General features: G+C 38.3%; 2 protein-coding genes across 2 annotated transcripts in view; one reads left to right on the top strand and one right to left on the bottom strand.

Annotated features, from left to right (window-relative positions):
* Positions 1–2,996: 2,996 nt before the first annotated feature.
* LOC138051782 (adaptin ear-binding coat-associated protein 1-like) lies at positions 2,997–12,461 on the bottom strand. Its single transcript, XM_068898040.1, has 8 exons — positions 12,332–12,461; positions 11,237–11,337; positions 9,733–9,837; positions 8,691–8,772; positions 6,486–6,594; positions 6,309–6,345; positions 5,508–5,748; positions 2,997–3,769 (listed from the first exon to the last, which is right to left on the bottom strand). Exons 1-8 carry the CDS (start codon positions 12,415–12,417, stop codon positions 3,739–3,741), a joined length of 792 nt encoding a protein of 263 aa, XP_068754141.1. The 5' UTR covers positions 12,418–12,461; the 3' UTR covers positions 2,997–3,738.
* Positions 12,462–15,000, top strand: part of LOC138051783 (uncharacterized) — a 21,155-nt gene continuing 18,616 nt past the window's right edge. The window contains exon 1 of the mRNA XM_068898041.1: positions 12,462–12,808. Coding sequence (XP_068754142.1) covers positions 12,505–12,808 — 304 coding nt within the window. The 5' untranslated portion in view covers positions 12,462–12,504. The remainder of the gene's footprint in view (positions 12,809–15,000) is intronic.

The following is a 15,000-nucleotide window of genomic DNA, read 5'->3' as shown; positions in this document are numbered from 1 at the left end:
GCAAAAACAATAGCTTGGACGCTCTGCACGTGCATTTTTCATTTTGTACATTTCTTTCCAATTTTCAAGTTTTACGAAGAACGTGAACACAAGGAAGCGAATTTGAATTTCCTGTCGTAGCTTCAACATCGCACTTCCTAATTCAGTTCCTGGAATGTTGCGCTAGTTTTTCAAAGTTAGACAAACCGACATAATGACGTAAAAAATTGATAAACCGGAACTTGCAATATTAAATGACGTTTTTGTTACCGTCGCGTCGTAGATCTTAAACTCCGTATTAACGAAACAACTTCGTTCCAAAGTAAATACAAAACCGTTACAGCAAAACAGCAAAGCTAAAATACTAATGCGCTGCATCGCCTCACCCGAAGCGCATGACAAAAAATTCTAGTATATTCTTGGCTAGGGTTTGGAACCGAGCCGCAATTCTTGGGTTTCACTCACGTGATCAACAGCCATGTTTTTCAACGAAAACAAAAGAAGACGTTAGCATAATAATAGCTTTCAATTCCCGGAGGATTGGATCGGAACACCAACATGGCCGCCATTTCATTGTTTGGGGACACCAACATGGCGGCCGTGACGTCATGTGAAATCCAAGAATAGTATGTACATCATAGCAAACACACTTTCAGATTTAACTACAATAATAAGTACCTACTGATTTCACTAGTTAAACATTAAAGATAGTTCAATCAAATAAGCTTGCTTCCGGTCTCCTGTATCACATGACACACGACGAGTGGGATGCAGAGCGAAAAAAGGGAAATCCAGCATTGCTATGTTTACTGCAGGCCGGAAGGAATACCGTGAACAAAAACAAACTGGATGCGATTGAGCTGCCCGGCGGTTTTAACTTTATTTTCAAAAACTCGGCAAACTCGTTTTTGACTTACGGCTTAGGTGGCCTCATACACCAAAAGTCTTTTTGAGACATCGCGGCCAAGCCAGCCACTTCTGCTGTAGAGAACACACTCACAAAGGACAGCCACAAAACCGTGAACTTCATCCCCTACTCTTTTCCAATAATGTGTGGGTTCTTTAACGTCCCACAGGGAACTTATGAACATGGAAGATGTTTGCAAGACGGGGCCTACGGTTTTATCCAAGAAGACTTGAAAGTCTAACCATTTGAGGGTGCAGTTATTTTGAAGAACCTGCGTCTTGGTCCGGCCGGAGTCTCGCATGACAGCCCGGTACTAAACCTGTGCGCGGTGGCTCAGGAAAAATGTTACTTACTGTGTGGGGTGTACATTCTCGCAGAGTCATTATTCTTTGCGCTACACAGCGCATTGGTCCAGCTTTAGTTAGGATCGGAGACTACAGCCAGTCTCTATTGAACTAACTCCAATCGACTTATTTATTGTGCCTTCTACGTCCAGTAAAAAGGATGATTATTTTTATACCTTGCAATCCATATACATTTATAACAGATATATACATAGTTGTTGATGAACTGATTTCTTACGAGTCTTGTGTAAATTAGCATTTCTACAACGTAGTTCCAAATATTTAAAGGCTTTTCAAACAGAGTGCAACAATTGCTTCAACTTAACAATTACAATAATGGTGTCAGTTATTCTACCTGAAATCATGCTCAGTATTTGCATTAAGCCTGTATAACTGGCGGCATATATTATCGCGGGCGCATTTAAACCATTCTCGTTCCCAGATCCCAGCGTTTCTTTTAGTCGGTGGGGCCTTCGCACGAGAAAAAGAAGGGCTCTGGAGACATAGGATTTGGGGTCCCACATTCTAGAACTTCCGGAGCTCATATACGAGTCGTGAATAGTACTAAACATGGCCGCGCTCAGAAGCATCACATTCTCGAGTCTCAATGTGAAGCTTTAAGTGGCCTCAACTTGAAGAATCTGTTCGCGTCGCACCAGCTGACCCCATCGCACCAGATCCGCCATTTTTACTTCCGGTTCAAGATTTTATTGTTCTCAAACAAACCAATGAAAAAAGTTGAATTTCCTTGCTCCAGAGCCTTTCGTTTTCTCGTGCGAAGGCGCGCCGGCTAAGAAAAACGATAGGATCTGGGAACACACACGAATACATCGATGGTTGCTCCGTTGTGTTTTGGCCGCAAGTGGGTCGCAGGTGGCATGGTGACGAGATCACAGCCACTAACACTAGCGGCCAAAACACAACGAAGCGAGCATGCATTTTCTCACGCGTGTTTAAATAATCCCGCGATAAAATACCTCGCCAGCTATTCTGGCTAGTGGACATGTATTTCTGTTGACCTAAGAAATAACGAAGCCAAGGAGGTAATAACTAAAGTGGTGATAGACTTTGACATCTTAACTCTTGGCCCAAAACAGTTGAGCGCCCTAGCAAAGGCGTGGTCGATTTTTGTGGTTACGGTTTTCCGAAGCAAAAATGAGGAGGGAGAGTCACTCTTGATTTTGTTTAGCTCTTGCATCTCATTTACTTTGTGCTCTTGGTGATTGGTCACAAAAACTAGGCCTGCTTATTTTTTACCAATTACAAGAGGAATTACAGTAAATAAGATGCTTTCAGCGAAAGTTTACACCTACGACGCAAGCAATTAAACACAGCGCGTAAGCACTCTTTCGAACACCTATTTACGACAAGAAGCTATCCTTGGTTTGCATCCACGTGACGAGACAGCCATGTTGGTGTACAAAACAATAGAAAATGGCCCCACAAGTTTTGCATAAGAATACAGTCAAATTCCCAAAACACATTTGACTGCATTGTTCTGTACACCCAACATGGCCGCCGTGACGTCAGATGGAAACCATCAATTGCGCTGTGTGTTGCTTGTGCTAAAGATAAATCAATTACAACATACTGTAGCTTTCAGATACACCCAGACAACAATTCAATGAAATGTGAAACTCAGATGCCATATTTGACAACACTTCAGTCCAATCTCTCATAGCGACGCCAAGTAGCAAACACTTGTCATGCTGATGAGTAACTAGACCGCGTGCAGAGGAACACTTTCCACTTGGACTCGCACGAAACGACGGCTACAGTGAAAAAGGAACACCGTATAATATCAATATCGAGTGCAACTGTCCTAATGCTGAGAAAACAAAGACCAGAGATAATGTCATACATGACTCTACATAATTAACAGGAAAAGGAATCGCGTCACTTAACTAATCCCAAGCTCATTATATTAGGGGAAGGGTGGGTCAGAGAAGCCTAATGATTCTTTGACTCACGGAGTCACCTCTACCTCTGGACAAAGTCGAAATCAACACTACCTCAAATGAAAAAAAATAAGGAGACGAAGCAAACAAGAACATCCACAGGGAAGATTAGAAGATGTTCTCTTAGATATCAAACAATGATACCTGTAGTAATGGTGGCTTCAAAACCGGCACAATTTTAAACACTTGAAGGTATCTAGTGTTTTACTTATTTGCAGAGCATTGAAATCCCTTATTCTTTCTGTCAACGCCAGTTTTGTCTTTCATTATTTACACCAAATCTAGACAACACTATAATGCATTGGGGTTGAAAGGAAAGCTTGCATTTGGTTTTCTTCAAAAAGCTTACAGACATTTAAAAAATGGCATATAGCTCAAAAGATTATTGTGCAAATTTGTTGCTATTTCTTTTGCTTCCCCTAACCACATTAATTTTCGCCAAGATGATCTTAGTCTAGGTCTCAACAGTGTCTGAATACCAGAGAAATCCACTTCAGACTAAGTGACAAATATTTAAAAATACTAGATCCTTATCTGGAATAACAGGTCTTTAAAACTGTTCCCAACTGGAGTCAGTGTTCCTGTAGAAAACAATGGAAACAAGCTACAATGAAGCATGGCAAAAGTATGATCATAGACGAATGAGACAAGTGATCCGTATTAGGCGTCAACCTCGTTCCCAGGGTCCCTTTGTCGATGAGGAGAGACATTTAGAGACCCTGCGAACGAGGTTGATTAGGTGTCTATAGACAATTCCTTTGATTGTCCACTTAGGTGCACGGACAACTTCTCTCAGGCCCGTTTCAAACGTCGAACTTTACATGTGCCGAATCTAATGCACATGAGAAAAATCTATTGTTTTCGCTCATTTGCATTAGATTTGACACATGTAAAGTTCGACATTTGAGACGGACCTCATTGGTCTATAACCTGCACTTCAAATATACATTCATTTCATTCAAACATAAAGAAACATAGATGTAAGTCTAAATTTGATAAATAATTCATGAGGTTTATAGCCAACAGAAAAACAACATTTTGGTCACATAATACACCATTGTAAATCCCAATACAGTTGTTTCACGGACCAATGTTTCGCAGATTCTCCTTATTCCCGCCAAGGAAACTCCTAATATGGGCAGTAAACAGTTTGATTGTCCAATCACATTTACTGCATTTCAAATGACGTCAAAGCCAAATGCCGACATTGATGTTGTTTGCATCCGCGTTCACCAAGCGAAAATTTGCACTGGTTTGTTTTTGTTCGATAGGCCAATTAAATGTTTTGCATTTTTGTTTACGTTCTGTTTCCACGTTTATTTTTCAAGGTCATATCAAAACAAACTTCAATCTTTGATTTGAAAGAATCTGCCGTTTATTGCTTCAATAATAAATTACTTAGGGAAAAAAACAGTGGCCAACACTTTCGTTGACTGTCAGTACTTGCTGAAACCACTGTACACTAAATCTAAATTTTGGACAAAATTATTCCGTAATGTAGCAAAGGAATGCTACATCATTGTATCACATTCATTTATACTTTGACACTTATCTAGTACTTGTAAAAGCTACCACTGGCTTGCCAGTCTAAATACTAATATCTATACAGACTGCTTAATATTGTATTTTTCAGTAAAGGAGACTTTACTCCAGTTTTCCTGATGCTTGTGTGTTTTAGCAAGATTCTAATTGAGTGGTTTGTATCACAATATGCATGGGGCTGACTGGTCATTGCGTCACCTTTGAAGCTGGATGCCATACTGTGATTGGTTGGTTTTCAGCAGAGCATCTTCCTTTGTAGGCGACATGGAACAAGTCAACCTCATTGTTTGAAAAAGACTAGCAGTACATGTACCGACTATACTTTACCGACTATAATTTTTTAAGAGCCGTTTGCGTTAACCCGTGAAATCATAGCAACAGAAACAAAACGTTGACCCATTCGTGCCAAACTTTTTTCAAGCCGTGTAAAATTTTCGACCACTCGTGTGGGATTTCTGAGAACCCGTTTGGTCGTGCAGTGCCACTCATTCACTCGACTTTTCAAGCCGTGAGCAATTCGTGAGGGATCCGTGTGAAAAACTTGTTTCCCGGAAAGTCGTTAGTGTACGTTTTCCCGTGAGAGGTCACATCTTTATCTACACTACCAATACATTACACTGTACATCCCATCTCATGACAAACCAGAATGCCTGACATAAAATAGAATATTATTGGTTCAACTATGAAGAATATTACTATTACATTATTATTACTATAATAATAATAAAATAGAAGTTGCCCAGTAACCAACTCAATTACTAGTTTGTTCTTACATACCCTGATGCCGCTGTAAAATCTCCCCACTCTGATGTTGTTGTTGTTGTTGTACTTTTCTGTGGCTGACTTTGATGTACTCCTGATGAGGAGCCAAAACTATCCATACTAGGAAATGCAGCTTGTGGATTTGATGGAAAGGCTCTTCTTGAAGATGCAGGTGATGCTGCCCCTGTACCTGGAGGTGGGGCCAGCTTTGGTGCCATGCCTCCAGGGGGTGGGGGAATCACAGCAAGGCCACCACCTGCAGAATGGAGGCATATTAGAAAAGTTTAACCTCAAACGCCCTAGGACACCATCCAGTTGACGAGTAAAATCATCTGGCATTAGACAGAGTAAAACCCTGGTAAAAATCCTAGAAAGACCCTGAAAGATCCTACTTAAGATCCTACACAAGATCTTACTTAAGATCCTGTAAGATCCTGAAGGATTCTACAAGATGTTAAACAGGATCCTTTAGGATCTTGTAAGATCCTGCAAGAAGATCCTGTGAAGGAAAGCGAGAACTGATGTTTTTATCGATGTAGCACTTTAAGGTCTTGATAGTAATTAACCTTTACCAAGATCCTGTTCCCGTTCAGGATTTTGGCTAGGATTCAATTCCTTTATTTAGGATCTTGATTCCTGTCCCCTTCCTATTTAGGATCCTTTTTTTTTTAGGATCTTGATTCCTGTTCTATTTGTATTTTGGATCCTGAGTAGGATCCTATTCCTATATCAGATCTTAGAGGATCCTACAGGATCTTATTAAATCTTGTAGGATCCTACATAGGATTTCTACCATGGTTAATAAGAAGAACTTACCAGGTTTTGGCCGACTTGTTGCACCTGGTGCACGATTCTACAGGAAAAACAGTGAAAAAATACAATAATTGAGAACCCATGTTCCTGGTCTTAAAATAATAAAGATAAAGCCATAAATAAAGAGAATACAACATCACAGCTGCAAGTCTGGAATGAACATAAAAACACAATACTCACCCCTAAATTAATATGTATTGTTTGTCCTTCTTTGAAGCTAAGGTCTAGTTTTGGAGTAAGATCTGGCTGGACAGCTTCAGCTTCAAGCTTTTCATTCTGTTTTATCCATCTAAAAAAACAATGCTTTATTTCACTTGAGGTTTTTTGATAGTGTGGTACCCCTAGCAATCTGGCACGACATCCTTACATGACATTACATTATTAGAGCGGGGAATTGGCCTCTTGCTCACCCTGACTGACACCTTTTGTTATTGAGTTAGTGTTTTTTGAAGAATAAAGTATATAAACCTGTTGTTGTGTTCTTGCCTTTAACACAAAAATAAGAAGTTACCTCCAGGTGCAATTAAGGCATGGACTAATCAAACACTTTGTATCTGGTACTTTTTTGTTTTCATAGCAAGGTTTCTAACAATTTGTTCATAAAATAAATATACATTTATATAGTGCCATCTTCCATTAATTGTCCATGGTGCTTTACAACACTTTAAAACCCTAAAAATTAAAATCCTTAGATCGAGTTAAATTTGAAAATATAATACAATAAGGTTCAACGAAAAAGTAAAAAATAAAACTACAAATAAAAACTACAAATCAAAAGCACACTTAAAAAGATAAGTCTTAATGATTAGCCTTAAAAACTGCCTCTGATGATGAAAATCTGATCTGGAGTGGTACATGATAATGATGAAACGTTTCCTAAGGCAGCTTTTGCTTTCACACCTCTTCCGTTTTTTGTTGTTAATTGGTTATTTGTATAGGTACATGTACTTGCATGATTTTGAGTGCAATTTGGAATAAATTATAAGTGCAAGTAAAATATTTCAAAGATGCACAAGTCTTTAAAAAAAATTACAAGTGCTTATTCATTCTGATCGAATTGCACAAGAAAAATCCTGTGATTACTTATTAATAATATAAATGAAAAAATTCGAGTTGGTTAACTTAAGCAGAAGCATCGCATAAGTATCATGCAATCACAGAAAAACTGTCATCAAATGCGCCATCCAGGGCTGGCATTTGATTGGCTATCAATGCAAAAATTTGACTTTATTGCACTAACTTCACTTTTGTGCACTCTGTTTAGGATTTATTGACATGCTCTCACCCAATCAACGCACTGAAAATTTTCATGTATATTATTATGTGACATAAGTTGCAGAATAAATTAATGTAACTTTCACCACTCACTGAAAGTACATACTCACAATAACAGGTTGGCAAGAGGTGAGCCTAAAACTGACTGGACGGCAAGATGAAAAAAGAGGAGGAAGAAAATTCTTTTCCCCTCTTCTTCTAACATTACCATAACTCCTGCATAGGACTTATGATATCTTTTTTTTGCAAAAGCTAAGGGTTACATGTACATGTGTTTGTGCTTAAAAGAAACTGTAGTGCTCTGTCAGTAACAGAGTAAAACAGGAAAATTTAATTCATTGAACCAGCTGATAAAGGTGAAATTACCAGCATGAAAAGAGTGAGTAACTGACATTTTGAGCATTAGCTCTTCATTAGGGTGAATAGTTAATTTTTATGGCTTAATATTATAACTTGAGCAAAGGCAGTGCTCAAAATAAAAAAATTCAGGTTGTTGCCATTTCAAAAGCCGGCGCAACCAAACCGGTGAATTACATGTAGGTTTCCCTGATAAAATCCCTCTTTGCCCACTAGGAAACCCCCGGCGGTTAACTGCACGCCGTATTGAGATTAGCCTGTGTACAGCCGCTCATCGGAGGAGAGTGAGCGGTTGTACACATGCTAATTGTGAGATGCAATCACATCCGTGGTGATCAAGCTTGTATGAGTTATCCCATAGCTTTTAGTGTACGCCTCTGATTTTTTCTGAAAGCGTTTGCTTAAATAACGGAGCTTTTGATCTGCATTGCCTGCATGTCTGTGATATTGTCTCTTGCCTTTTAATTTCCTATCTGTAAATGTTTTTTAAAAGTCACAGATTTTCAAAACATGGGAAAATGCTCAGCTGTGGAAAAGTACTGTAATATTATTGTTCACTTCACAATACTAATGCACCTGACAATAGAATTTACTGACAAGTGAGTCGGGTGCTGCTTATGCAATTTGTTTTCGATTTTTGGCTTGGTTGTCCGTGCTTTGTTTTTCTCGTCACTAGTAGGTAAACTCTCTGGTCGTCTGGGATAACTGGACAACTGCTAATTTTAAGCACTGGTAAAGATGGCAATAACATACTTAAAATGATCTTGCATTGCAACATTGAAGTCAAAGCTGTCTCCTCTATCTTGAAAACCCATTCCAATAAATGCATGTTGACCTGGATTAAGTAAAAAAATGGAAGAAAAAACAACAAGAATCTTGAAAACAATTTTTTGACTTCTTTTAGTCTAAATACAAAAACAAAGTGCAACTATAGCACAAAGAAGCTGTCTCTCAAAACTTCTACATGTACTTAAGGTGCTCGCTATTCACTTCCTTAATTACAAGCTTCTAAAAAAAAAATACACATTTGTTGATAAATTTGTTTTCATTTGAGAGAAAAAAGAGGAGCATTTTTATTCACCCTGCAGTACTCATTGAATGATATCATTGATTTCAGGAGACTGTAGTTCGTTGTCAGAATATGCAATGATTTGGAAGTTGTACCTTCAAGGAGAAAAAATTAATGGTTGGTACATGTACCTTCCCTTTGTCTGATTTAAACAACCGTAAATATCTCAATTCTTTCTTACTAATGAAAAACGTAACACACACACACACACTCACTTGCAAGCTGCAATGAAAAAAATAAACCAGCCTATATGACATAAAAAAAATTGAGGGTGGTGTCTACTAATTAAAGATATTTTTCCCTGGTGCGTGATTATGCAGGAAATGTAGATCTAATAACAAGTGTCATTGAAATCCAAAAAGAAAATTGGGGGTAACCACACATTTTTCAAAGATAATTCATGAATAATATTTGTAAAAAGCTTTATTAAAAATACAAAGCAATGTATGGCGTTCTTTCTCAAATTGAAGCTTAATATCTCTCAAAAATGCATGGTTACCCCCAATTTTCTTTTTGGTTACTAAGAGTACCTACTAAGATCTACTTTCTCCGGATAGTTTTAAACTGCGCAAAAATATCCCTTTACTAGTAAGCATCACCAATAGGAAACCCGAGAATCTCGAGATGTGCAGAACGTATGCGCAATAACAATAGCAGGCACCGTCCTTAATACCATTAAAAGTAACCAGAAATGCTAAAATAATAATTAAAAATAAATGTACATACCATTATCGTTGACAATCTTGAGGACAAAATACCGGCTGCTATCTAGCACAGCTTCCACTGCAATACCAGGGTAGTCATCAACTGGACATTTGGCAAAGAGCTCACCTTGAATACAGCATTAAGATTAATTATCAACAATTATTTTACATTGCTAGCTTGATTGCACAATATAATGATAATGAAAGGTCTAGTTTCTTTTCTGTTGTTCCTTGTTGAATCAGGAACTGATGATCCTTGAGGATACAATCTGGGACAAAAAGTTTGAGACCTCACCTATTTCCAATCCTCCCATTTACTTCTGTAGACCATAAGCATAAAAGATAGCCAACAATACCCCTCCCCCTGCCCCACCCCACCCCACACAATGCTACTCAGGAAGAAGTGCAAAACAGCCCAGCTATGTACATGTTATATGTTGTATATGTACATGTACATGTATAAAACCGCGTTTGGTGGGAAGAGGGGAGCAATTACATGTACGTAGAAAAGGACAATAGGGAGATGAAGATGTCTTCACAATTTTGTACAGGATTGAGGATACATGTAATAATAATAATAACAACTTAAAGTGTCAAGGATTTAGCACAAGAGCAATAATTGCGGACACTAACAAAATTAATTCAATCAAATCAAATCAAATTTTGGTGGAGTATATTGGTGGAGTATATACTGAAGTACCCACAGATAAAACCTCAACCCACATATGACACTAAGTCTGGGAATCAAACTTGGGTCACATTGTGGTCTGTGCTCTCACCACTGCGCCACCCCTGCTCCCTAAATGAAATGCATCTTGTCAGTTAATGTAGAAAATAAGTTGGGATTCCTTCTGAGTTTGAGTTTGTACATGAAAGCTCGAGTATCTTCATGAAAAGTACATCAAAGAACAAGCAATCAAATTAATAATAATTTTGTTACAAAACTTTGTTCCTTAATCACACTTCAAATAATCAACAATGCTTTGTCTGTAATTTTTTCTCAGATGATCTGTGTTTCCTCAGACTGTGTAGTCTATCTACATGTACATGTGTAAGCACAGTAGAAATGCCTGATATTAAATCCATTTGAGCGTAAGCCCTTGTCATGAAAATGGGCCTCCACGATGAAAGAGAAAACCTCTGACCAGGATGGGAATCGAGCCTCCAGATTAATCACCATTGCTTTACGGACTAAGATGCAAGGCCGCACAGGGGCAAAGAATGGCTGGTCAAGATGTTATTCTGCTGCAATTTAATGTATAAGTAGAAACAAATGTATACACAGCCTGACAATGTTATCAATGCATCACCGAGCAAAGATCTCAGCATTGGAAAGCACTTAATTTGAGCTCATGGTATAAGACAACATGTTGAAACAATTAAAGCAGATTTTAGCGTCTTGATTGCTTGGTCTTTGAAATGCATTTAATCAGTATTGTACAATGTAGGATGTCAATTCTTATTTTTGAGGTTGTAAGAATGCCTTAATGTCAAGAAACTCCTGAGCGTTGTATTGAAGACTTTACCAGAGTTCTTGTCTTCAATCTTGATATAACATTCTTTCCCTTTGGCACACACCCTCACTCTCCCAGTCCAATCAGGTTGATCCAGCTTCCAGTCTGCTGCTCTGTTTGGAAATAATGCAAACATTTCTATGTATAAAATAATTAGTATGTGCACTCTCATTGGTCAATGGCAGTGTTTAGATGAGAGTATGTAAACACAGCTGTGACATCACACATCACACCAATTTTCATCGTCAGATGCACGTTTTGTTTGGCTGGTAGGAAATATGAGCGTGTATCAAGAAAATCTGTTCAATCAAGAAATTAAAAAAACCAGCATTTTCCTCCATGTGTTGAATTATTTTTGAGAAATATTTTAAAAGCAATACAGGACTTTTTTCCGTGTTTGAATAGCCTCATCTAAACACTCTGGGAGTTGGCAGAATTCCTGACAGTTACATGTACTATGCAAACCCTGGACTGCGTCTTGGTTTTGCATAACTGTCTCAAATTCTCCCAACTACCCCTCGTGTTTAGATTAGGCTATGTGAACACGGAAGAAGTCCTCTATTGCTTAAATGTAGTACATTTGCTAGGTTCTGTAACAAATTAGGCAGATTTACTGTGCTTGATCGGAAGCACTTTTTATCAGATTAGACTCCTCCATTTCACTTAAAATCTCGCATTGAATAACATAACCATTTTTGTCTAAAATTACCAAGGTTTTACATTGAATAACAAGAAAAATATGTCTGACACTTCAAACCCCGATTCCTAAAGTTCGAATGTTTGACTTAATATATATATTTTTTTTTTCGATTGTGTAAATACGAGAGCTAAATTTATAATCGTACTCGCCGTGTATTTCAACAAAATGCTTTTGTAGAGTGAAAAATTCATATTAAGTTGAAAGGAAAATGTCACAGCTATATTCGATATCTCACTTCTTTGTGTCCGTCATAAGTTTCTTGGGGTAAATTGCAAAGCGGAACTAAAAATCTTCGCAATCGAATTCTTACCACTCAAGAGAAAATTACTTAATCGTTTCCACAAATTCAGACCCGTCATTTACGCAGCTGAAGGAAAATAATATGCTCAATACACAGACGAAGTTACCTGTAGCCCCGATTACTTGTTCGAGGAGGAATTTTGTAAATAAAACATTCATTTTTTACACACAGGACGCTCTCATAATCGTCCATATTGAAATAAAAAAACACTCTCCTCAGACTCCTCTCTGTACTACGAACTGCACTATTCAAAATGGCGGCTGTGATGAATCCATTCCCATGTCACACTTTCTCTGTTCTCAAGGAACAAAAATGCATTTATTTGCTTTTTCATCACAATGGATGAAACTCCTGCTATTTTGTATACGAGGAGCAACTGTTAACATTTTTTCAGAGATCTTTGTTCTCATCTTTATGGATGTCAAAGAGGATGTTGTCGTGTACCAAGTAGATCAGAGCAGTCCTTGTGCTGAGTGTCGAGCACTTCTTGATCCTCTTGAAGTGACAACCAATTTACTACTAGAAGGTGAAAGAGCTCACAACTTTACAGTTGTGTCTTCCAATGCTTTTAAACCATTGCACGGTGAGTTCGTGGCTCAGAATTGTCAGTCAGCGCCGGTTCAAGCATACTGTAACGACAGAATCCGTGGCCGCTGTTTGCATGTCATTTTGTTCTTCAAAAACTCTCGACTGCTTTGCTTGTGGTGACCCTGTGTGGCCCTGTATTCTGTAGTTTCTCTCTTATTAAAGCGGTAGTATCATGGGAATTACATGTAACCCGGTCAGTGTAAAACGCACACTGCAGACCAGGGGTAAAATGCAGACTGAGGTTATAACGTAAGTATAAGTAACTGTTGAAAAAGCCCAAACCCCTTAGAAATGCTAACCTTAGGCCTAATTAGGCCTAAAACAATATTTAGGCTTAACTGTTTGCATTTCTAATGGGTTAGGGCTTTTTCAACAGTTAAATTATAACCTCAGTCTGCATTTTACCCCCGGTCTGCAGTCTGCAGTCTGCAGTCTACACTCTGTGTTTTACACTGACCGGAATTATCCCTCTTATTTCGACCGTAAGATTACTAAATCAATTTTCAGTGACCGTTTCATTCTTAAATTGCTTCTTGATCACCGGAGATAAAAATTGATTAAATTTCAAAAGAAAAATGAGCCACACAGTTATTACAGAGTTTATCTAAGATGCAAGAGGAGATTTTGAAAACATCGGGCCGACGTTTTCAAGTTCGCATTCGTTTTGATCTTGGCTACGCGTAACTAAAAACACTTAAGAATGGTTTCTGTGAGCTAAAATAGCCGTTTTCAAGAAACTTTGGCCATTAATCTTCATTTGCCTTAGGTAAACAGGTCTCCTTTACTCTCCACATTTTTACTAACAAACCATGACACTGCCCCTTTAATATAATATTATATATGCATGTATATATACACTGTACATGTATCACTCAGCTAACTTAAAACAAGTAAGGCTGAACAAAGCAGGGAGCAGTAAATTACAGGGATGCATTAGAAGCAGGGTATTCGGTCAGATCATTTCATGGTGAGATCTATCGTTCAGTTCTGATCATTGCAAAGTATAGTAAGTTCGATCCACAAAAAAGTGTGATCATTCCATGATATACAGCTGTAGTCACTGATCTTTCCACTTAGAAATAACTAGGTAACATTATAATGCTTTCAATAATGTTTCTTCTAATCTGCAAACCAGAGAACTGGAATAAATGAGGGAACCAATATTTATATACATGTAGTATCTACATTTATGCTACATGAAAGCAACCTCACATCAGGTCGACTCAGGTTGGCAACAGCATGTAGACTCAAGTTGATCAGAATGATCGCCAACATTTTGGATCTGCCAATATGCCGACATTTTCTACCCACCCTATTTGCCCTTTTTGCTGATTTTTTTAAGTCTCTCGCAAACTGATTTTCCATAACGTGAACCACAGGCACCCCAAGCTTAGTGTGAGGGAAAGCCAAAATTGCTGACAAAAACAAAAGGATTTGTATGGCAATGCCTATAACAGGCTCTGTGAAGAATTATCATATGAAAAACTCAACGTGATTTGAGCCAATTGTCAATTTCTCAGTAGCCTGCGAGCAGGCTCACTTGCTTCGCCGGCTCACATGCTTCGCCGGCTCACTTGCTTTGCGGGTCACTTGCCTTGCCAGCTCACTTGCTTCGCCGGCTCGTGTTTACAAGTGAGCCTGCTCGCAGGCTAATTTCTCAGTTGCCAACTATTTTATTCAATCCCAAGGCTGCACACTCCAATCTGAGGAGCCCACCAAATTGAGTAAAATATTCCTTGATAAAATGTTCCCACAGTTAAGATTCCACATCAGAATCAATTGACAAAGATTCAACTTTCCTAATTTCAAGCCACCAACACACAATACCATTAAGTACCTGCCTGTACTGTATTCAAATGTAGTGTCTCAACTGCTGGAAGGCTTGTCATTGGAAATACATTGTACAATGTATTGGTGGCATGGTAGACCAGTGGCTCCCTTGGACTAAAAGAGTACTCACAACCCACTTAAAATAATATACAGTACACCCTTTCTACTTAATTGGCCTTGGTCCTGTATTCTAAAATTAATATTTTAGCTCAAAATTACGGTGTTTACAAAAGACCTAGAGCAAAGAGATAGTCCAGAAAAAATAATAAGCAAAGTGCTTAGAGAAAGAAGAATATTGATAAGTGCTATTGTTGTGTCATTGAACAATTTATTATAAGCAAAATTTGAATTTGAATC

Source organism: Montipora capricornis, chromosome 6, assembly GCF_036669925.1.
Source record: "Montipora capricornis isolate CH-2021 chromosome 6, ASM3666992v2, whole genome shotgun sequence".
Taxonomy (NCBI): Eukaryota; Metazoa; Cnidaria; class Anthozoa; order Scleractinia; family Acroporidae; genus Montipora; species Montipora capricornis.
This window is presented reverse-complemented; position numbering and strand designations above follow the sequence as displayed.